Source organism: Eutrema salsugineum, unplaced genomic scaffold (assembly GCF_000478725.1).
Source record: "Eutrema salsugineum unplaced genomic scaffold, Eutsalg1_0 scaffold_4, whole genome shotgun sequence".
Lineage (NCBI taxonomy): Eukaryota > Viridiplantae > Streptophyta > Magnoliopsida > Brassicales > Brassicaceae > Eutrema > Eutrema salsugineum.
The window spans coordinates 4,795,857-4,817,900 of NW_006256686.1; the positions used below are offsets into that span (position 1 = coordinate 4,795,857).

General features: G+C 36.2%; 3 protein-coding genes and 1 pseudogene across 3 annotated transcripts; 2 read left to right on the top strand and 2 right to left on the bottom strand.

The window, feature by feature from the left end:
- Nucleotides 1–797: 797 nt before the first annotated feature.
- Nucleotides 798–3,259, top strand: LOC18014125 (probable sodium/metabolite cotransporter BASS3, chloroplastic). Its single transcript, XM_006418569.2, has 5 exons — nt 798–1,524; nt 1,846–1,941; nt 2,019–2,325; nt 2,412–2,659; nt 2,766–3,259. The coding sequence occupies exons 1-5, from the start codon at nt 1,130–1,132 to the stop codon at nt 3,004–3,006; spliced, it is 1,287 nt and encodes a 428-aa protein (XP_006418632.1). The 5' UTR covers nt 798–1,129; the 3' UTR covers nt 3,007–3,259.
- LOC18014126 (dCTP pyrophosphatase 1) lies at nt 3,227–4,510 on the bottom strand. Its single transcript, XM_006418570.2, has 2 exons — nt 4,173–4,510; nt 3,227–3,601 (listed from the first exon to the last, which is right to left on the bottom strand). The coding sequence occupies exons 1-2, from the start codon at nt 4,305–4,307 to the stop codon at nt 3,338–3,340; spliced, it is 399 nt and encodes a 132-aa protein (XP_006418633.1). The 5' UTR covers nt 4,308–4,510; the 3' UTR covers nt 3,227–3,337.
- Nucleotides 4,511–6,953: 2,443 nt separating this feature from the next.
- Nucleotides 6,954–11,565, top strand: LOC18013898 (annotated as a pseudogene).
- A 748-nt stretch (nt 11,566–12,313) lies between these two features.
- On the bottom strand, nt 12,314–13,952 carry LOC18013899 (cytochrome b561 and DOMON domain-containing protein At3g25290). The gene is made up of 3 exons (XM_006418572.2): nt 13,255–13,952; nt 12,866–13,120; nt 12,314–12,754 (listed from the first exon to the last, which is right to left on the bottom strand). The coding sequence occupies exons 1-3, from the start codon at nt 13,912–13,914 to the stop codon at nt 12,482–12,484; spliced, it is 1,188 nt and encodes a 395-aa protein (XP_006418635.1). The 5' UTR covers nt 13,915–13,952; the 3' UTR covers nt 12,314–12,481.
- Nucleotides 13,953–22,044: the final 8,092 nt, after the last annotated feature.

Genomic DNA, 22,044 nt, shown 5'->3' on the forward strand with positions numbered 1-22,044 from the left:
GAAAACAATCCATCTCTATAAGAAACAATCTATTTAATCACAAAAAACAAGATTATAAGAATTTTTTGAAGATTCTCTCAAATCAATAAACAAGAAATATAATTAAAAACCACAGTTTTGGGCGTCAAAATAGGGTTAGAACGGTTATGTGACTTAGGGTCCATATCAAAATAAGATGAATCCGCTAAATATTTTGAGATTTGTTAAGTTTTTCATGGTGAAGAAAGTGAAAAAATAAAATATTTAGGATGGTTCCGGTTGTTGAGTGGCTAAAAATTGGGTGTTTTGATGGATTTAGAGAGATTCGACAGAGTTTAGTGTTTAATTTAAAAGTTTTTTTTTTGAAAGAATTATATACAAGTATTGCTTCATTTTTTTTCTCTGAAAAATGATGATTGTAAATTTATATCTATCATTGTTGGCAGAAAATTACTCTTCTAGGCAATTTTGATGGTTAAAGTTAAATGGGCAGCAATTTAATATGTATCGTCTAAAACGCCTAATCGAAATCTTGAAGCATTATCGAATTCTAGCAATGTTGGAGAAAATGTTAAACGTTCTAGTGGATTCATAGAAGCTACGGCTTTTTACTCTTTGTTTCTCATGAAAACCTTGATTGATTCTAGAAAAATTACAACTTAACGGTCTCAGAGAGACGTACGTGGTGTCTTATTGACATCACTAAACTTGTGTGCTCCTCTCTTTCTCTTTCTCTCTCTCTCTCTCTTTCAAAACTTGTTATATACTCTAACCTAATAGTTACCAAGCAGATGTGTCTTTTGACCCAAACAAACAACAATCTTTCACCCAAATTCTGCATCCCAAATCAACAAACCAACACACTCCAAAAGAGTTCAAATTTATTTTTATCCCAAGGTAAACTTCGACGATCACGAACCGTGAGTATCAGTGGCAACCAATCTCAGCCGTCAATTTAGCTAAACCTTAAACAAATCTTTTCTCTTTTTCTTTTCAATATTATCCCTTTTTGCTTCTTCAAACTTGGAATCTCACCCTCTCAATTCTCCTTCCTCGCCGGTCCACGGCGCCATTTCACGGTGGCGCTTCAGCCTTCTCCGCCACTTTGTACCATCAAAATCAAATCTTTCTTCAGAAAATTAAAAAAGAAATGGCTTCAATCGCCTCTTTCTCTTTCTCACCACCGGCTATACCCAAACAGACGCTTTCCGATTCTCATCTTCCCGCGAAATCGCGGTGCTTTAATTGTCAGTTGCGCTCTTCTCGTTCTTCCTTCTCTCCAACCGATTCTTCATCGCATCTTAGTAAATTTCTAGACTTTAGACTGCGGCGGAGAAGCGTCGGCGAAGTAGCGTGCTCAACGACGCCGTTTATGGGGAGAGTGGGTTTGCAGTGGAGAGATGGGAACATGTCTCTGTTATCTTTCCGTGGAGGAACCGATTCTCCGGAGAAGACCGATTCTTCTCAGGTTTTGTCCGCTTTGCTTCCGTTCGTCGTCGCTCTCACCGCCGTTGCTGCCCTCTCCTATCCATCGACTTTCACCTGGTTTGCTCATATTCTCTCTCTCTAGCTTATCCTTTGTCACTTCTAACTGTTAATCTTGAAGAATCACAGCTTCTTGTATGCGTTTGTTGAAGACATCTGTTTCTAAGATTGTAATCTTCTTTTGCAATCTTTATGACTAATTGAACAATTGATAGAGTATGTTATATCTTTATGCATATATTGTCTTAAAAAGATTGGTGCTTTAGCTTAGAACGAACATATGTTTGAGGAGAATTAACAATAAAGTTTGTGGCGTTTTAACTCAGTTTTTGTTTTCTTTGAAATGGGATTTAAGATGAATATCAGATTAAATGTTTTCAGGGTATCTAAAGAACTGTATGCACCTGCTCTTGGAGGGATAATGTTATCAATCGGAATCCAGCTTTCGGTTGAAGATTTCGCTCTTGCATTCAAAAGGTAACCGATCATTCTTCTTACCAGTTTCTTCAGCAGTTTAGTTAAGTAGATTCCTAAAACTCATTTTTTGGTTGCAGACCAGTGCCACTCTCTGTTGGGTTTGTTGCTCAGTACGTTCTGAAACCGCTCCTCGGTGTTTTAATTGCTAAGGCCTTTGGGATGCCGAGTACCTTCTACGCTGGTTTTGTACTCACGTGTTGTGTGGCAGGGGCTCAATTATCTAGCTACGCGAGTTCTCTGAGCAAAGCAGATGTTGCCATGAGCATTCTTCTCACTAGTTGTACTACTATTGCCTCTGTACTGTTTACTCCACTGCTAAGCGGTCTTCTTATCGGATCTGTTGTTCCCGTTGATGCAATTGCCATGTCCAAGTCCATACTACAGGTACACAAGGTTTAGCAATACGATTATTGAAGAAGAACCAATCCATCGTTTCTCTTTTGAGGTCCATCGTGTTGTACCATATGTAGGTGGTGCTTGTTCCAGTCACTCTTGGCCTTGTGTTGAATACTTATGCAAAGCCCGTTGTCACTCTTCTTCGACCTGTGATGCCGTTTGTTGCTATGGTATGCACTTCGTTGTGTATTGGAAGCCCGCTTTCCATAAACCGAAGTCAGATTCTTTCACCAGAAGGGATTAGATTGATTCTTCCGGTTATTACGTTCCACGCAGTAGCATTTGTTTTGGGGTATTGGTTCTCTAAGATCCCAGGCTTACGGTAACAAACCATCATCTATCTTCTTACTGTGTTTCTTCAACATTTTCCAAAATCCGTTGAACTTTGAAAACTTAATTGAGTTATGTTGTTGTAATCTTTCCACCAGGCAAGAAGAAGAAGTTAGCCGGACGATCTCCCTTTGTACGGGAATGCAAAGCTCCACATTAGCCGGTCTTCTTGCAAGCCAGTTCCTTGGTAGTTGCCAAGCCGTACCAGCAGCTTGCTCTGTGGTAGTAATGGCCATAATGGGTCTATGCCTTGCTTCTTTCTGGGGCAATGGGTTTCGTATCAGGGACGTTCTGACCCTACTAACACCGCAAAGCAGTGGAAATACCGCTGAATCATGAGCAATATCATCAACAGAGCCACAAGCCTGTAGAGCAAGGGAACCACACATTGAGACATTCATCGCAGATACTTTCCCGGTTTTGAATTGATGTACAAACTGTATTTGGGAAGTAAAGATTAAAGGTTTAGAGGGGATGGTATAGGTAGCCTAGACGTGTTCACATTACATGTATGTGTTCATCAGTCATCATGTATGTAGTCTTACTAATTCATGATATAAAAAAAAGTCAGCTCTTATATCAATACACAAAAGTTCAGTGCAAGAGACAGGGAAAGCAAATACAGAGACCAATGGAAACGTTGTACAAGCAAGAGACAACTCTTATATCATTAATTTTCTTCTTTCAAGTTGATATTGCTGCTTGAATGATCAGTTTGTTTGACTGGGTACTTGATGGCATTGAGCTCGAGCTTGCGCAGAGCGGCTTTGCCTAAATCAACCCCACACGCATCAGAAAGCCTCACCAAATACAGCAACACATCTGATAACTCTTCTCCAAGATGCACTTTCTCTTCTTCTTTCCAATCTGGAAGTCCTCTTGCCACTTCCCCTTTCCATTGGAATATCTCTGATAGCTCTCCCACTTCACCCACCTGCATTTCCGATTTAGATTCATTTCTAAAGTAACAAACATAAGAAATTAGTGTTGACTTGGTTTGTAGGGCAAAATGTTTTGACCTCTTTCTAACTCTGTTGACTTGGCCAATCAAAGTTGAACTCTACTCAAGAAACACCCAAAAAAAAAAAAATCACATTTTTCTCGCTGGTCATTCTAGCAGATTCGAAATTGATTTGTTTTCACAGTGTCACAGTCTTCCATTTACAATTCAAGTCCAAGTTGGTACAAAGCCACAATTTTTCCGATGAAAGCATTGATTTTCCTCAGAAATTGAAAAACATACAATACTTTTTTTTCGAGAAAGTGGCTTATCAGCCATTGTTCCAATAAAAGATGAAAATTTTCATGGACATCAACTCAAAGATCCATGAGATGGCAAGGAAAAAAAAAAGATTTTATAGCAAAAGAAGCCACCTTTTTGTTTATCAGATCATCAGTTTAACCAAGACCCATTTCAATTTTCATGTGATCATTTTTTTTCCTTAGAGATATAAGAGACTAATTCGGGATTTACAGATAAAAGTAAAACGGAGTAAAATAGATACCATCGCTAAGAGGAGATTCCTTGGGCTGTGAAATTTCTCCCAGTCTCTAGCTTTTGCAAAATCATCCATTTTCTTACTGAGAGTTTCAAGAGAAACTACTTCCTTTTGTTCACCTCCTCCTTCTGCCCTTTTCATTGTACCCAAAGTAAAACTCACTAAACCCTAGCTAACTATTATGCTTTATAGAAGAAAATGTGATAATTATAATGAAACGCCATTACGAGATTCGATTCCCTTCTTTATATCAGAAACTTTTGACTGTGAGAGAGAGAAGTGAAGAGGATGACCGGTTACCGGATGTTGCCTGTTTGAGAGAGAGATCTACTGGTTATAGAGGTATTGAAAAATGACACGTGACAATCATATTTCTATCTGCGTCGCCGTTAAGTTCATCTTTTCATTTTTTTTTTCATGTGATTGAATCTTCAAAAATAATTTAATCTTAATGCAAAAAAAAAACATATATATATATATATAACACCAAAAATAAAAATAAATAGATTATACAAGTTTCAAACATGTAAAGAACAAAATTTTTTTTAAAAAAATCACAACACCAAAAATTATATTTAGTAAAAAACTTGAAAAGATTCAGATTATAATAAAAATAACAAAAGAAAAAAATATGATAACAAATAAATGTACAAAATATTAATTAAATACATTGATAAAGAAGATGGAATCAATAATATATATGTATATATTGATGTGAAAAAAAAAACATAAAAATGGTTATTTGAGAAAGTTAAAAATAATTGCTAAATGGTGTTTTAGATGGAAAAAACTTGGAAAAAACAATGTACATAAGAGATTATAAGGAGTAAGAAAATAAATATAAAAAATAATACCATTGATAGTTTATAATTGTGCGGCACAGCATAAGTCTCTTCTAAATATATAAATATCAATAAATATATATAACACCAAAAATAATATTCTTTGTATGATTTAATATTTATTTTTGAATTAACAAATATAATTTAATCTCAATGAAAATGACAAAATTATAAAACAAAAAATAAAACAATAAGTTAAACAAGTTTCAAACAGCTTAAAAAAACAAAAAAAACCACAAATCTAAAAATAATATTCAATAACAAATAAAAAAGATAACAATATATTTAGTATAAATTAAATAAAATAAAAAGAATTACAGTATATATAAAAATAAATGATAATTAGATATTAATAATTAAAAACATTATAATACTAACTGGATTAAAAATATATATTTTTTTAAAAAATGATAAATTATTAAATTGAAAAAAATGTTAAAAAAGACGAAAATTAAAAAAAAGTCAACAATAATAAAAAATAGGAGGAAAAATAGGAGGAAGAAAAAAAATCAAAATACAAAAACAGAAAATGTTAAAAAAGATGAAAAATAATAGAAATTGAAGACAATGAAGAGGAATATGAAAAAAAAAGAAAAGAAATAAGAACACAAAGCTGATGAATTTTTTTTTGAAAAATATGAAAACAAAGAAAGAGAACAGAAGATAAAGATATCAAAATATGAAAATATGAAGATGGAGAAGAAAACAAAAATTAACAAAAAAAAATAAATATAATGTTTAAATTTTCAAAAATTGTAAAAAATAAATAATTAAAAATTATTATTGCGCAACGTGTAGAGTATAGATAAAAAAAATTTTAATACTGTAATAAAAATCACACAATAGTGACAGACAAAATATAAAAGTTCATGAAATAAAAATAATTAACAGAAGTTAATAACATAATTAAGAAAAATTTGTTATTATATAGAAACACTAATAAGGATTGTACAATGCAAATATAGAAAAAACTATTAAACTAAAAAAAATTACCAAACAATTTTTTTTAAAAAAAGCATATAAAAATATAAAACACACAAAAATATAAAATAAAATTCGCGCGAAGCGCGGACTCAACCTTAGTTGTAATAAAACATGAGTTCATTAGATATATAACATGGTTTTACGTCGTGGGAGTAAGAATGAAATTATCCAAGAAGCCCAATATACTAACCACAAAACAACAAACTATCAGTTTTGGAGAGAATTATCCACAAAAAATAAGACCACCTATAAGCAGGGCCGGATCTGAGCCAAGCCCAGAATTTATTTCAAGCTCCCAAAATTTTCAACTAAAATCCAGCTTATAATTTTTTTTTAAATCCATAAAATGAAAAAATAAAATCCTTTCAGCCCAAATATTTAGGTACATTTCGATCTTGGTAAAACCCAGCAAAATAATTCAAACAAAAGTTATAGAAAGCAGCTTTTTAAAGAATCTCACATTGACAATTGAAGTGAAAGAGATTTCTAACTTTTCTCTATAAATAGAATATGTTGCTCCAGCTTTTGTAATTCGCACGGACCTCCAAAAATAACCCACCTGAAATTTGTCAAATTTGACAAAATCCAACAAGTATAATATTAAACCGGTTTTTGTTTACAACTTTTGGGTTTTTGTTTGATCTACATAAGCTCAAATCGGCAACTGATGATAGTTTGAAGGCAAAATGTATCAACCTTGAATCTTCTCTTAAACATGGTGCCAATTCAGATGTTGATGGATATCATATTTATCTAGAAATCAGAATTCTAAGAAATGTTTTGCCAAGTGAGATCAAGAAAGCTGTTGAAGTGTTAGGTTTTTTTAAGAAGATTTGAAGGCCATGGTTATCCAAATACGTGGATTGCATATAGAGTGATGCTAACTATTCCAGTTTTTGCCGCTTCGGCTGAAAGAATTATTTCCAAGCTGAAGTTAATAAAGTCTTACTTGCGGTCAAGTATGGCAGATGAAAGATTGAATGGTTTGGCAATGTTGTCAATTGAGAGAGATATGGTTGGAAAGCTTTACTACCAAAGTTTGATAAATGATTTTGCAGAGAAAAATGCGAGAAGACTTATTTTTCGAAATCCATAGATTGCTACTAGTTTTTTTTTATTATTTGTGTATTATTAGTACTTTCGCACTTTTTAAAGTTTTTTTATTTAAAATATTTTTATGATAAAAAAAATTAGTGGCCCCTGTTTTTTTATTTTGTTTCAAGTCCCCAAAATCTCAGATCCGGCTATGCCTGTAAGTCATGGTCGCTGGAGGCACTTACGCTGAGGATGACACCGTTGAACATAATTTATGCTGTTTGAACCATAAAAGGGCTGAATCTGAATTCATCCATCATCGTTAAACTTTGCTTCTACTTTGCACTTGTCTGAATGTTGTGGCAGCCTGAGACATTTCAAATTCTTGTATCTCCATGAGGATTTTAACCCCTAGGAATTTTGACGGTGGAGGTGCTTCAAATGACAATATCTTTTACTCCAAATTACAGAGTTGAAGGGGAAGAAGTGAGTTTTAAGAGATAAAATTGAAGAGAAAAATCAATTCACAACCACAGAAGAAGAACACAGTTATGTTTGTCTATAGAAATATCATTTTCACTTTGATGCATCTTGAATCTTGATCCTGGCAATAGCGACGTTCCAAGTGATGCAATCAAGGTTTGTGTTCAAAGTTCTAACCTTGCGTATATATGGAGAATCTCTACATGCTTACGCCGTGAAAACTTTTCTGCTTCGTAGGAGGTTGTTTATTGGTTTTGAACAATAATGTTAGAAAGATGGACAAGAGTTTTAGTGAAATGCTTTTTAGGAATATCGTAACATGTGTTGGAGGTGGGCTTAGCACCCCAAATAGCTAGGCCATCTTGGCAATTAAGGCCTGTTGGCCAAGTCAACAAGGAAGTCAACCTGAAGTCAACAAGGAAGTCAACCTGAAGTCAACAAATCTAGTCAGCATGGTTCCATCCCATTATCATCATTATGGCGCTGATCTATAGTGAGCAGAACCAAGCAAGAGCCGACACATGTAGGGGCACTTCGCCTATAATGACCTATCTGTGCAAATAGTCTGGCGATGAGCTCATCATCATTCGCCGCAGAGTGGTCCAAACGCGCCGATACCGACGGAATACGCTGGAGCTGCCACGTCGCCCCAGTTATGTGGAAGACTTGCTTCCCAATCCCCTCTATAAATACTCCTCGAAGATCATTCATGAGGGAGATCCCGAATTTTTTACACTCTCTCTCTACTTGTAACTCTCTCTCTCTAAACCGAGCTCTTTGTAACCAAGGACACAATCGCCAAACTGACTTCTCTCAGGACTTAGTTCGAAGTTCTAAACGTTTGTTCTATCAATACAAATGACACGGTCCCCGACCTGCCTGTTTACTTAGTCAATTTTCTTGTCAAAGTCAAATCCTTTCTATATTACGAAAATATCACCCCCCCCCCATTACATCTTAATCATGTTCATTACCTCTTAAACATACTTAGTGATCATTCAGATCAATAACGTGGACAACAATCATATCGGGTCTGTTTAATTATGGTCGTTATAAGGAAAGGCTAATGTACTTTCCAAAGATGTCGAGGTCGAAAGAGCTAATATCTAACTCTTTTGCGTTTGCAACTGCCTTGAAGGCTTCTGCCGGTTAGCATCAAGCTAGGTAGGGGAAGGAGATTCATAGTCATGTGATAGTGACAGGCTTTGTGCAACTCTCTGTCAGACTAATTCTTGTATGCTAAATGCAGGGAAATGAAAGACGGGCATCGTTTGTTTGAAAGTATGAGTGAGATCCGGGATGTGGTTTAGTGGAAAAGCCCTATTGTTGCTTACAGTCGAATGGGTCAAGAGGAAAAAGCTGTGGACGCATTCATACGGATAAGAAATTCAGAAAAATAGCCCAGTTAACAAACTTTCGCATTGATGTTTGCTTCGTGTGTGAGTCTTTTTAGGCTTGTTTTGGGAGAGCAGCTCCACGGTAATGTTTTATCTTTGTCAGTGAGTAACTCTATGATTTTTTTGTCAGTGAGTAACTCTATGATGAATTAAGGTGTATTTAACATGTTGGAAGTTAGACTATGCTTCTGTTTTGTTTCAAAAAATGAGATGCAAAGACACTATTTCGTCGACCACAGTTATCATAGGGTATTCTCAAGCCGGTTTTGGAGAAGAAGGTTTTAAGTATTTCTCATGGATGAGACAAGGAGGGACAAAACTAACGGATGATGCTCTTGATAGTTTTCTGAGTGATTCAGGATACATGACATTTCTTGAGCAATGCGTCAGGCAATTTCATGCACTAGCGCTTGGTGTGGGTGCAGTGGGCTACTACAACTTTTACCCTAAACAAGCTGCAAGTGCACAACAAACGCAGTAGTACTTAAGGATCGAATCGACAGGGATTTGTGTGTTGAGGACTCCTAACTGATACCAAGAACAGTTGTATACCTAATCAGATTAAAAGGGGATTTTGGTTGTCACTAATTATAATAAACTAAGCAGGAATATAAAAGCTTGAAAAGAAATCGGTTTGAAAAAAATTGAAAAACGGCGCTGGGCTTAGGGTTTATCTCTAGGATTCATGATCTATGACACAAAAGATCTAGATAAGGATTTTCTATGACTCTGGAACTAAAATAGAAACTTATAAGTTTAGCCAACTCTCGTCACCCTAATCATCTAATCACTCTTACTAGACAAGTAGCTTTCGTCTCTTGTCGCGAAAGAGATCATGCAATATTGATTGAAATTCATCTCGGCTGACACCCCCCTCCGTAGGTAGTTTTCATCTCCTACAACGGTTACGTCCATAAGTTTCAGTTAAGGCAATCTGATACATCAGTCTCGTGGCTCTGATTCAACCTTAGATCGGATACTGGTTAGCTACTCCAACATACATCATTAGCAACGGGATGAATGGGAGAGTCATTTAAAATCAAAATCCTTTCTCTTAAAAACCTAGATGTTATCGATCATGGGGTCCCTTTTGATGGTCCCTTTACCCAACAAGGTAACTACTAAGACAACTGAGTTTGACATCATCATTGGTTTAAAAACAAAAACAATAAAGTAAAAAGATAGAAGATGAAGAAAAGCTTCTCTTATTGAAGACAATTATAGCGATAAAAGCCTTCTACAAAATCATAAAAGTAAAACCTAAAACTAAAATGAAGTACTTTCTCTCTAAAGCATGAAAGAGGCTTGGTTACAAAAGACGTATAGACAATGTATTTATAGTGCTTCTCCTCTTCTAGGCGTCTAGGGTTTGTAAAATGAGTGCAGGAAATGACTTGAGCCTTGGTTGGGCTTCTAAGGGTCGTAATAAGGTCCACCGCGGGTGAGAGTGGCTGAGCCACGGTGTAGAGTGTCTTGGCCGCGGGTGAGAGCTGCTTCACTTTTCTGGGCTGTGTTGATCTGCATTCAGTGAATTGATAATATCAGGAGATGTAACCGTTGGATTGTATTGATTATAAGTGAATTGAAAATTTGGTTGTCTCCTCTGTAATGTCTCTAAATTTGGGGATAACCGGATGGTGAAAAGGTCTTCATTGATTGTAAAACTTATGACGGCCTGAATTTATCCAAAAATATATTTTTGTTCCAAAATGCATTTCAAAAATTCAAATTTCCTGAAAAATCTTTTAAAACTCTAAAACATGGAAATCACTTATTAAAAAAAAAACTGAGTAAAAACACCTACATAAGTTATTATCCATAAAAATAGTAAAAATTCGGTATTATCAGCGCTTCATCTTGGTTTAGACCAGAAGTCCACGATTCATAATTCTCTGATTATTATGTACTCCAAATGTGGAAGTATCATAGAAGCTTCAAAGATACTTGAAGCAACAGGTAGATATGATATTAATGTTTCTTTACAGCTATGATCAATGGATATGCAGTACACAGAAAGGCCAAAGAGGCGATTCATCAGTTTGAGAAGAGTCTAACGCTTGGATTCAGACCAGACACAATAACTTTTGCCAGCGTTTTCACCGCCTGCTCTCATTTGGGACAGCTTGGCCTCGGTTTTCACTTTTCCAATTTGATGCAAGACAAGTATAATATGAGACCAGACAAGCAACACTATGGATGTATGGGTTTTTTTTTTATGTGTGGTTGATCTGGTTGTGTAGAGCAGGACGGCTAAGTGATGCAGAGAAGATGATATGATCAATGAGATGCAATTAAGAAGGACGATATACTCTGGTCTCTGGACCGTTCTTCTTAGAGCGTGTAACGCCAAAGGAGATATAGAACGCGGAAGAAGAACGAGAGGATTCTAGAGCTGGATCCTACTTGTTCTGCTATACATGTAACACTATGTATTCAAGCACGGGGAAATGGAAAGAGGCTGAAAATGTGAGGAAGAATATGAAATCAAAAGGTGTGATCAAAGAGGTCATCAATTAATATCAAGAATCTGGTTTTGAGAGTTTAAATCTGGTGATCGGTTGCATCCACAAAGTGAAGATATATACAGCATCTTGGAATTAGTATGATCTACAAGCTCATAGATTTGATTTTGGAATAAAGAAAGCTTTTTGGGGTTAAACAACTGTATAGTTTAAGAATAAAGTAACAAAGCAAAAGTTGTATTGTATATGAACTGTTTCTGTAAAGACGTATAAAGGATCATACAAATTAATATTTTCATTTATGATTATTATAGTTAAGGGATCCCTTAATTATGGGCCTTAGGTTGCGGAACAAATTGTTCCCTTAATTATGAAAGTTTTTTTGTTTTGACATCCTTAATTATGACAAGTTGAAAACGACATGTCTTTGAACAAAATGTTGACATGCAATGACACATGGGAATCCAAACTCGACAGTCCAACCACCACTTTTACTAAAGAAAGAAAGAACGTTGAAAAAGTTTTCAAAAGAAATTTCAACAAAACATAGAAAGGAACAATGTTAAAAAAAAAAAATCATATGGGATTTCAATTTTTTTTTTACAATAATGCCAATAAAAGTGGATTGGGATTTGGGACCTTTGAGTAACGAGTCTAAATGACTAATGAAAGGACAAATACATCTTAACAATAAGAAGAATATTTTTTTGAGGAAGACGTAGGTATGATTATGTTCTCGCACCATAATTTGTCTGGGACTAGAACATAGGCTTTTTATCTTAAAATTATTCCATTGCCCACAAGCATGTGGACATACTTGATTGTCTTTTTTTTTTATTGTCTTTAATCACATTGTAATTAGTAAATAATTAGCTGGAATCTTGCAAAAAAAAAATCGTAGATTCAAGGTAGAATAAGATAAAACTTCAAAATCTTAATCCCCTTCATAAATTTATAACTCTAGAAAAGAGAATAAACAAATAGCTACAAAAGACATGACAATAATAGTACATGTGTTTCTTCTATACATTAACACACTCAGTGGTCATATTTTAACCAGTAACAACATCTGCAGATGATTTTTTTTAAAAGCAAACCAAATATTTGTTGGCTCAGGTCCTAAGAGGCTTCATTGAGTTGTTTGATTTTCTTTTGAGCACAATGACCCAAGTAACGGCTTCCAAGAGCAATGCTAAGCCTCCAAGGCTAGCGATCACTGCAATATAAGCCGTCTTGTACGTTTCTTGTGGGTTCAAGATGCTAAGACCTTTGAAAACATTAATGATCCCGAGGATGAGGATCGAATAGGCTACTCCATGGTGGTAAATATTCCAATAGAATCTGTACTTGTGGTCTTTCTTTGGCCTCAATAGCATCGCAAACATCTAGACACAAAAACACATAAAGACAAGAGATAGTGTAAGAAACAGAACTTGAATCTTGAATCTTGAACAAGTAAGGGTTAAAAACAGAACTTAACGAGATCTTGTGATTACCTGAATGGTGGCGAGGGAGAAGAGGGCAATGCCAATGTTTCCATGGCTCGCAAAGCGAATACCCTCGGATTCCCGGCCGAGTTTGAGTCCGGTGGCCCAACCAGCAACCCCGATGACGTAAGCAGAGAACTGGCAAGACACGTGGAGGTAAAACCAAGCAGGATCTGCGGATTCAAATATTCTCATGTACCTAGCTATTATTGCTCCTACCGGAAACAGAATTCCCCAGCTCACCGCGTTTAATATCCCATGAATCTGCAAAATTATCACCAAATTCAAGCTTCAATTACATTTCAAAAACATATTCTTTTTAGCAGTTATTTTCCGGTTAATTTCGGTTTCCTCTGATTTTCCTCTGTTTTCCTCTGTTTTTCCTAATACAAACTCACATTTCTCTTCTTGATCTTGGAATCTCCCTCGCCGTCGCCACCGCCGGAGATTACGCCGCCGTTATTATCGCCGTTCAAATCAAGAGGGCCCTTAGAAACAAGATTGGCGGGGTCGAAATCGTGTTTCCCTATCCTTCCTTCAGGACCCACTTCAGGACCGACTTGCCACACCTGGTTCAACTTTCCCATCGCCGCCAAATCAGCCGGAACTTTAATCCTCGCGAAGATTCTCAACGCTCCACCATCTCTCGACGCTTCCTCGGCTTTCATATCCCAAACGTCGAAAGCTAGCTTCGACGGAATAAGCGTGCTGTATGAGCTAATGTTTAGCGTCTTCACGACGGCGACACCTTTGCCTGGATCCTTGTAAGCGACGAGGGTTTGAGCTCCGACCATACCGGTGGATGTTGGATTTATTGCCCAGGCGATCCATCCGCCAGGTTTTGACGGCGGAGCGGAGAAGACGACGGCGAGGGTTTTGTTGGTGGCGTCGTAGGAGTAGTGGAGGAAGGCTTTGAGCTGAGGGAGATCTAGGCAGTGAGGGTAGGAATTTTCGCCGGAAAATGTCTGTGACTTGCAGGTTTGTGAGACAGACGGTGAGATTAGCAGAGCCCATAAAAAGAAGGAGAGAGAGATTCCGACGGAAGAAGAAGAAGCCATCTTTGGATAGGTTTGTAGTAACCGTAAAAGGTTTTGGCGGAATAGATAGGCACTTGAGGTGATAAAACTAGCATGTGCTTTGGTGTTCGATATTTTATATAGACACGGCCAATAGTAGAGATTTTTTTTTTTTTTGGGAGGGGAGGGGAGGGGGAGGGGGGGGGGGTGTTTTAATTTTTGCTTTTTGAAAAATACAATAAAAGGAAATTTCATTCTGGAAGAAATTGAAGAGAAACAGATTCCGAATAAGTATGTCGTGACAGTAAAACATTACACCAATTTTTTTTGTCTTGCATCAAAGAAAGAAAGACTTATAATTATTTTTATTTTTAAAACTAAAAGAAATTAGATATACAATATCTATAACCATTATAAATAGTGATTCTATATTTCATATATGTTTGGGAAAGTATTTCTTTGAATATGTTGTCATCAACCATAAATTTATCTATACAGCATGAAAAATGAGTACTCTATAACAGTATAATTTTCTATATAAGGGTTAACTATGTATATGAGATTTTAGCTACGTATATGAGAAAGGAAGTTGAAATTATGGAAAAATATATATAAGAGTGATATGTGAAAATTGAGTTATTTATTTAACAATTTAAAATGATTCTAAATTTATAAATTTTTGGAAAGGATTTCTAGAATTTATTACCTAAAAACGATTTCTAGATCTTATTACCACAAAAGATGTTCTTTTTGGGACACGTTTTGGTCAATATTTCTGGCCCAAATTGCTAAATTTTTCGGTTCAAATTCTTAACAGAATCACGACATTAAACTGCAGTCAAATGTCTATCCCGAAAATCACGCCAAGATTAACGCCCAAATCGCGTCATTAGTGCAAAATTAATCACGTCATTAACACGCTGATTAAGTGCGACGCTCCTCTCTCCTTCGCTATATATATCGACTTCTCCTCTTCCAGTTTTGATCGCTCTCAACAAAAATTTTACAGAGAAAAATCGTTCACACTTTTCTTCAATCTCTCGCGTCTCTTTTCTTCTTTCAAGAGTAAGTGTCCCGAGAGTATATTGTAGAATATTAGTTCGTCACATTCTATAATCGGGTGCTGCGATTATACGAATATCAGTGGTTGTATCCTGGGATTCATTATCTCATCCAACCGCCACACTGCGGGAGATATTTTGAATTAAGGAAAGAGATCATCTCGCCTCCACTTCTCGTTTTTCCTTAAACCGCTTTTATAAAACGTTTTCCTGTATCTCAAATCTTTTTCTTCATTGCAATATTTGTTTCCTCTAAATTTACTTCCTACAGGCTATATTCTCCAACTTCACTCATGATTCACCAGGCAAGTTCAAGGCCAAAATGAACACAATAGAGAACTTAGTTCTACGAGAAAATAAAACTGAGTTGTATTTGTTGTCTTGGTTTACATCAAAATCCGGGTGGTTCAAGACATCATGTTCACCTCCTGGCCGAGTAAGCCCGACAGATATTAACATTGAGTGGTTCAAGGTTGAAACATACTACTATCTCAAACACAGTGGAATTTTCGTTTATACTCTCGAAAGTCCGTCTAGTCTAGTCTAGTCTAGTGGAGTCCAGTCTTCGAGTCAGTCCGGTCGTATGTCTAGAGTTATTTCTATTCATGTGGGGGATTGTTGGACCCAAATTATTACAAAGCCCAACGGCTTTAAAATTTGGTCAAGTGTGAATAAAAATAAAGTCCTTCAAGGCAACTTAAAATGTGAGGAACTTCTTTTTGTCCCACATCCAAGGATTGGAAAAATTTAGAGTCATATAAATATAGACACACACATGACATAGTTTAAAGTGTGTGAAGGAGAACCAAAGACCCCTCGCGCGCCGCCGCCGCCGAGCCGGGCTGGATCTTGGGTCTTGGATCTTGGGTCTTGGGTCTTGGGTCTTGGGTCTTGGGTCTTGGGTCTTGGGTCTTGGGTCTTGGGTCTTGGGTCTTGGTAAGATGTTTTTTTTGGGACACGTTTTGGTCAACATTTCTGGCCCAAATTGCTAAAGTTTTCGGTTCAATTTTTTAACAGAGTCACGACATTAAACTGCAGTCAAATGTCTATCCCAAAAATCACGCCAAGATTAACGCCCAAATCGCGTCATTAGCGCAAAATTAATCACGTCATTAACACGCTGATTAAGTGCGACGCTCCTCTCTCCTTCGCTATATATATCGACTTCTCCTCTTCCAGTTTTGATCGCTCTCAACAAAAATTTTACAGAGAAAAATCGTTTACACTTTTCTTCAATCTCTCGCGTCTCTTTTCTTCTTTCAAGAGTAAGTGTCCCGAGAGTATATCGTAGAATATTAGTTCGTCACATTCTATAATCGGGTGCTGCGATTATACGAATATCAGTGGTTGTATCCTGGGATTCATTATCTCATCCAACCGCCACACTGCGGGAGATATTTTGAATTAAGGAAAGAGATCATCTCGCCTCCACTTCTCGTTTTTCCTTAAACCGCTTTTATAAAACATTTTCCTGTATCTCAAATCGTTTTCTTCATTGCAATATTTGTCTCCTCTAAATTTACTTCCTACAAAATGGTCATAAATAATGACATAATTGCTACTTTCTAATAACACTTTGCGAAAATACTAAATTTTTTAAGAAACTTAAAATAAATAACTTTACATTCAAAACAACATAAAGAAAATTTGTTGTCAACTGTTTTATGTTTATAAAATTTTAAACAGTTTTCTTCATTAACTTTGTCACTTGGGTTCGAAAGAGATATATTATCTTAACAAATTTCTTTAACTGTATCTTTGCTTTTTGGGTTGGATTTACAATTTTTCCTAGTTGGCACAAACCTTCGTAATATTATGAATCTTGGTAATATTTAATATGGGTGTTGGTTAGCACATAGCAGCAGTGAGAAGGTTGTCTTCAAGTATATTCACACATTTCTAAAGATCAATATTGTATAGTTAAATTATAAGTCGAACACTTCGACAAAACTAAAGAGGTTTTTCTTTTCTTTCTAGCAAGGAACAATTCAAGGTTAATAGGTAGTTACTTGTTTCACAAGTGAACCATAAAGTCAGGCCTTCTATGCATTAGTTTCACATTCTTATTCATACTTACCTAGTTCAAAGACCAGCAATTCATTCACCCATAATTTAATATTATTAATTTTATTAATTGGTAATCTCTCATAACTTATTTCGCAAAAGATAAACGTATCACATAAGCAAAAGAAAGAATTTTATGAAGGTTAACCTAACTTTTTTGCGTAACAACTGGTTAATACTTGATTGAAAGACAACACAATGACAAAGATGTCAAATCTTTCAACACTAGGCTCGTGAAAGACAACACTAGGCTCGTGGTAAATCATGATTATATTGAGAAACATAATGTGGATCATACTCAGCCTGGGTGGTCAATCCAATGTGGTAGAAGTCATTACCTAATGCGTAATTCAAAGTTGGTGATGCATTAAGAGAAGAAAGAGTGTTCTCAAGTGAAGATGTTTAGGTATATTCTGAGGTGAGCCATGATTGGAAACCATTTCATTTTGATCCAGAATCTGCCCGTAAAGCTGGATTAGAGAATCGTTTAGTCCATGGAATGCTTGTTGTTTCTATATGTTTACCCTTATCATATCTACCCATTTCGTAAGTTCCCTAATATTAGTTGATTTATCTTCTACATGTCCTAATGCCTGATTGCCTGATTATACTAGTTTGCATTTGATTCATCTTCTAGCTTGCAATGTATCTCAAAGAGTCGATATCGAAATTAGATTGGGATAGAGGTTGTGTATAGCACGTCATAAGCTAAGATTTCTTTTCCTTTAGATGATAAAAGCTGAGTTTTTATTTGATGTTTCAATTTTTTTTGTCTCCATTAGTGTAGGAAATTGGTGAATCTAATGGAGATAATGGAGAATAAATTCTAAGTTTTGGAAAACTGCAAAGGGGCTTTGTGTAAAGAGCAAGGTATGGCTTACACTCAAATGGAGTTCACCATAGACGAACGACTCCATCTTCTCAAGGTACCAATAATCGATCAATATTAGGATCCTATATTCTCGAGTATGAAAATACCACTGCTCTATACAGCAGTGGAGGTTGGTTTATTCTCTGATTCTTTGTTACTTTTCGTCGATGCTTTTGAAGCCTTATATTTAAGGTAATAACTAAAACATGAATAGATGAACTTGGTGGGTAGATTGAGAAAACGATTTGGCTTAACTCCTCATCCAAATGGAAGTTAAGCGGTAAGATGGAACTTGGAAGAAGGTGCATATGCCAATGGAGATGCAAATGACAATGAGTATACATATGATAAAAGAAATTCGAGTTATTCATCAGCCTCCAAAAATTATATGTATGCTTAAGAGACCTTTTGTCTCTATCTGTGGTTTTCTCTGTAACTCCCTCTTATCCATTCCCATTTGGGGTTTTCGAAGAAGATTTTCTTTCTTCTGTCCCAAGTAACAATCTTGGTTTAACCCTACTTTCTGTTTCTTACGTAATTTCCATGCGCCGCGTTTATGGTGAATATATTCACAGAATTGTTATTGTCTGCTAAAAGGAAATTCACCTTTTCACGGGAATATTCATCTCAAACAAAACACTAATCGTTTTTTTTGTTGTGTGGATTGGATTGGTGTCTCATATGATTGAATCAGGTAATACCTTTTAACTTCGACATTTTTCAGTTATTGACCTATAATACTTGCTTGGTACGCATAATTGAAATGTTTTCTGTCTTTTATCTTCAGCTTGCTGCAAGGGATTGCTGTCTCAAATCTCCACAAGAACACTAAGATATCATTTTCTGAGCTAGACGTGAGTGTTTAGCTTGGATTTTTATTTTTTATTTGCATGAGATTATGTTTCCTATGGGTTGTGTGGTATTTTCAAGGTTGCGGATATCTTCCATTATCATGTCAATGAGAAATCAGGACTGAAGGCTTTTCTAATAGATGAGCTAGGATGTATATCAGATAGTTATGAAGGTACTAATCGGCTCTGTTTCTTGGTGTGATGTAGATGGTAAATCTCTTAGGGATAGATGTATCTTGTATATCACTGATCAATGTGACTTCCTTTGGTTACAATATCAGAAAGCTGCTCGGCTGGACAGTGAGATCATATATGATCATGATTTTGACTACGACTACTTTGGGTTTAAAACGCTTGAGAGTTTGTACCTTTTGAAAGTCAAATGGAAAGTTGTTGAAAGGTCTCAACACATGTTGATTTCCGCAATCAAAACTTAATATTTGATGTCTCAGAGATGGTTCACTCATGCATCTCCTACTCTGGTCAACTCAGGATCTCCAAGGCCTCAAGTAATTACCTATTTATTGAAATACATATGTGTGCAATATATAGAGCTTTATTCTTACTGCTATTGAAAATTATTGAATTGGCAATTAAATAGCTGCTTTCTTACCTGCATGAAAGATGATAGTATCGAGGGCATATACGATTAAAACTAAATTGTTTTTTTATGGCAACTTTTGAACTACTTGGATAAATGACCTTCAATGTGATTGCAGATCATTTTAGCAATTGGTAGATAATAGGTCTGAAAGTTTTTTGGACACATATCGTATAATTAACATGCCAAATATGTTGTCATTTTGTTTAGGATATTGTAATCGTACTGAAGTCTACGTAAGTCTACGACTGAAGTCTACGATTGAAGTTTATGACTGAAGTCTACTATGTAATTAACATGTTTGTATTTATAGTTACCTATTAGCTACGTAACACTGAATCCTGTGAAATATTATTGAATATGTACTATTGATCATGTCTACGGAAAAAGTTTACTAGAAGACATAAATATATTATATTGCTTACAATAAATATAAGTCTACAAAAAAAGTCTACTACATAAATCTACTAATGTCAATTAAACATAGAAGGCGACATAAAAACATAAAAAATTTCAACGCGGCCATTCATTTGCAAATCCAGGAATTGTTTTACAGAATATGGCACATTCCAACTTCTAGAAGCAAGGACTGCATAGTTTGTCTCCATATGAGTCGACAAGGGTTTCATCATTCATCCACCGCTGGTTTGCCAGATTCATACAAGCACAACTCTTTGATTGTGCCTTAGCAAAAACCTGGAAGACCAGTTCGTGAAACTCGTGAGGCTTCTTATAAGTACACGGAGACCTGTTGATGTGCTGCATAGTCTTCCTCATCTTCGTTGCCTCTGCCGGAAGTAGACCATGTATGAGATTAAATACATCATGGCTGCCATCCATGGTTAAAGAGAACATAACCATGGAGTAAGTTTCCATGAGGCATACTCCCTTTGATGACACGTTTATTAAATCAAACCCTGCTTGGACGCTGTCTTCAAAGAATATTAGAGAAACGCCTCTCTGGAATTGCGATGTAGGATTCCTACACTCCAAACAACGCCTAAAGAATGCATCAACCCTCCCATATTGATCCCAGACCCATGAAATTTTCAAGGTTATTAGATCAACGACTCTTAAAAAACCCTCTTCATTAGAAATCTCATTTAGATTTTTGGAGAAAACCCTTGCTTTACAGAGAGCACCGTACAAATGAGATGTGATTTTTAAAAGGATATCCCACAGAATTTCGGAAGGGAGAGAGTTGAAGTTTATCAGGTTGGACATCTTCTAGGGTCTGGAATGAAACTATACTTCGTGGTCATCGATAATTTATAAGCAGAAATAACAGAGACAAACAGATACAACGGTTATATACACCGTTAAAGTCGTTAAAGTAGTTACTTAAATGAAGTCGTTTCAAATATAATCGTTAAACAAATATCACATAGACTAATATTGTAGACATAAATAGTAGACTTCAAGCGTAGACTTCAAAGGTAGACTTCCAAACAACAATAGCAGCCCTGTCATTCTATTCCAGAGCCTTCTTGTTATTGTCCTGTTGAATCTTCAACGTAATATTGTATAGGAAGTTATTAGTTGAGTAGCTCAACTTACACATTTCGGTAAGGTATGACCAGGTTGCTTGCATTGTGAGCAGTTGTATAGTTTGTGCAGCTTCCTTGGCTTCTTGCTTTTCCTCCTAGCAATTTCTAGCCATGATTGCCACCGAGAATTTTTCCGTCTGCCTGGTTTGCGACGGATGTCTTTAGGCAGACATAGTGGTAGGTTGACTCCTTGGACCACCGAGATTTGGGGATATATGTTGGCGGAGTATGCAGCAAACAAATAGTTTTTCGAGTAAGTAAGACATACAAGAGAATCCACAGCTATCCCACCGGCTAATGCAGCTGCAATAACATGTGAACAAGAGATTTTCTCGATATAAGACACACCACATTCACACATTATATGTTCCAAATCAACAAGACAATTCCTGTTTCTTCCTTTCACATAGTATCTCCAAGTGTCAATTCGTTCCACCTCCATTGCATCTGCATAATGTCCACTTATTGGCAGCAAATACTCAACTCCCCGAGTATTATGTTTTGTGAGACTCAAAGCATCCTCTCTGTGTTTTAAAAACCACCGACCAAGCTTCTCTCGTATGAAATTCAAGAGGAATGATATGGGATAGCCACGGGCCTTCTTAAGTGCAGTATTTATAGACTATGCGACATTTCTAGTCTTAATATTGTATCTGTCTCCAACAAAATGAACTCGGGACCAAAGGGAGACATCGGCTTCTTCCAAATAGTCAGAAATCTCAGACTTGATCTGTCTTAACGCCGCCATGTACCGGTTGTAGTCATAGAGGTTGTAAACATAAGCCACACGTTTGACCAAGTACAGCAACTGCTTCCCCTAAACTTTGTTACTATGTTATGTTGTAGATGATAGTAGCATATCCCTCATTTGCCCATGGGAAAACAGTTTGACAGGCTTTCTTAATAGAAAGATGCCTATCAGAAACTATCACCAAAGGATAACAATCTGAGACACATTCACACAGTTTAGAAAAAAACCATTCCCATGAAGTATCATCTTCACCATCAACAATTCCAAAGGCCAAAGGAAATATCTGGAAGTTTCCATCTTGTGCGGTGGCCACCAACAAAGTACCTTTGTATTTCCCTGTTAGATGACATCCATCGACCACAATAACTCTTCTCATGTACTGAAAACCTGCAGTCGATGTTTCCAATGCGAGAAATAGATATTTGA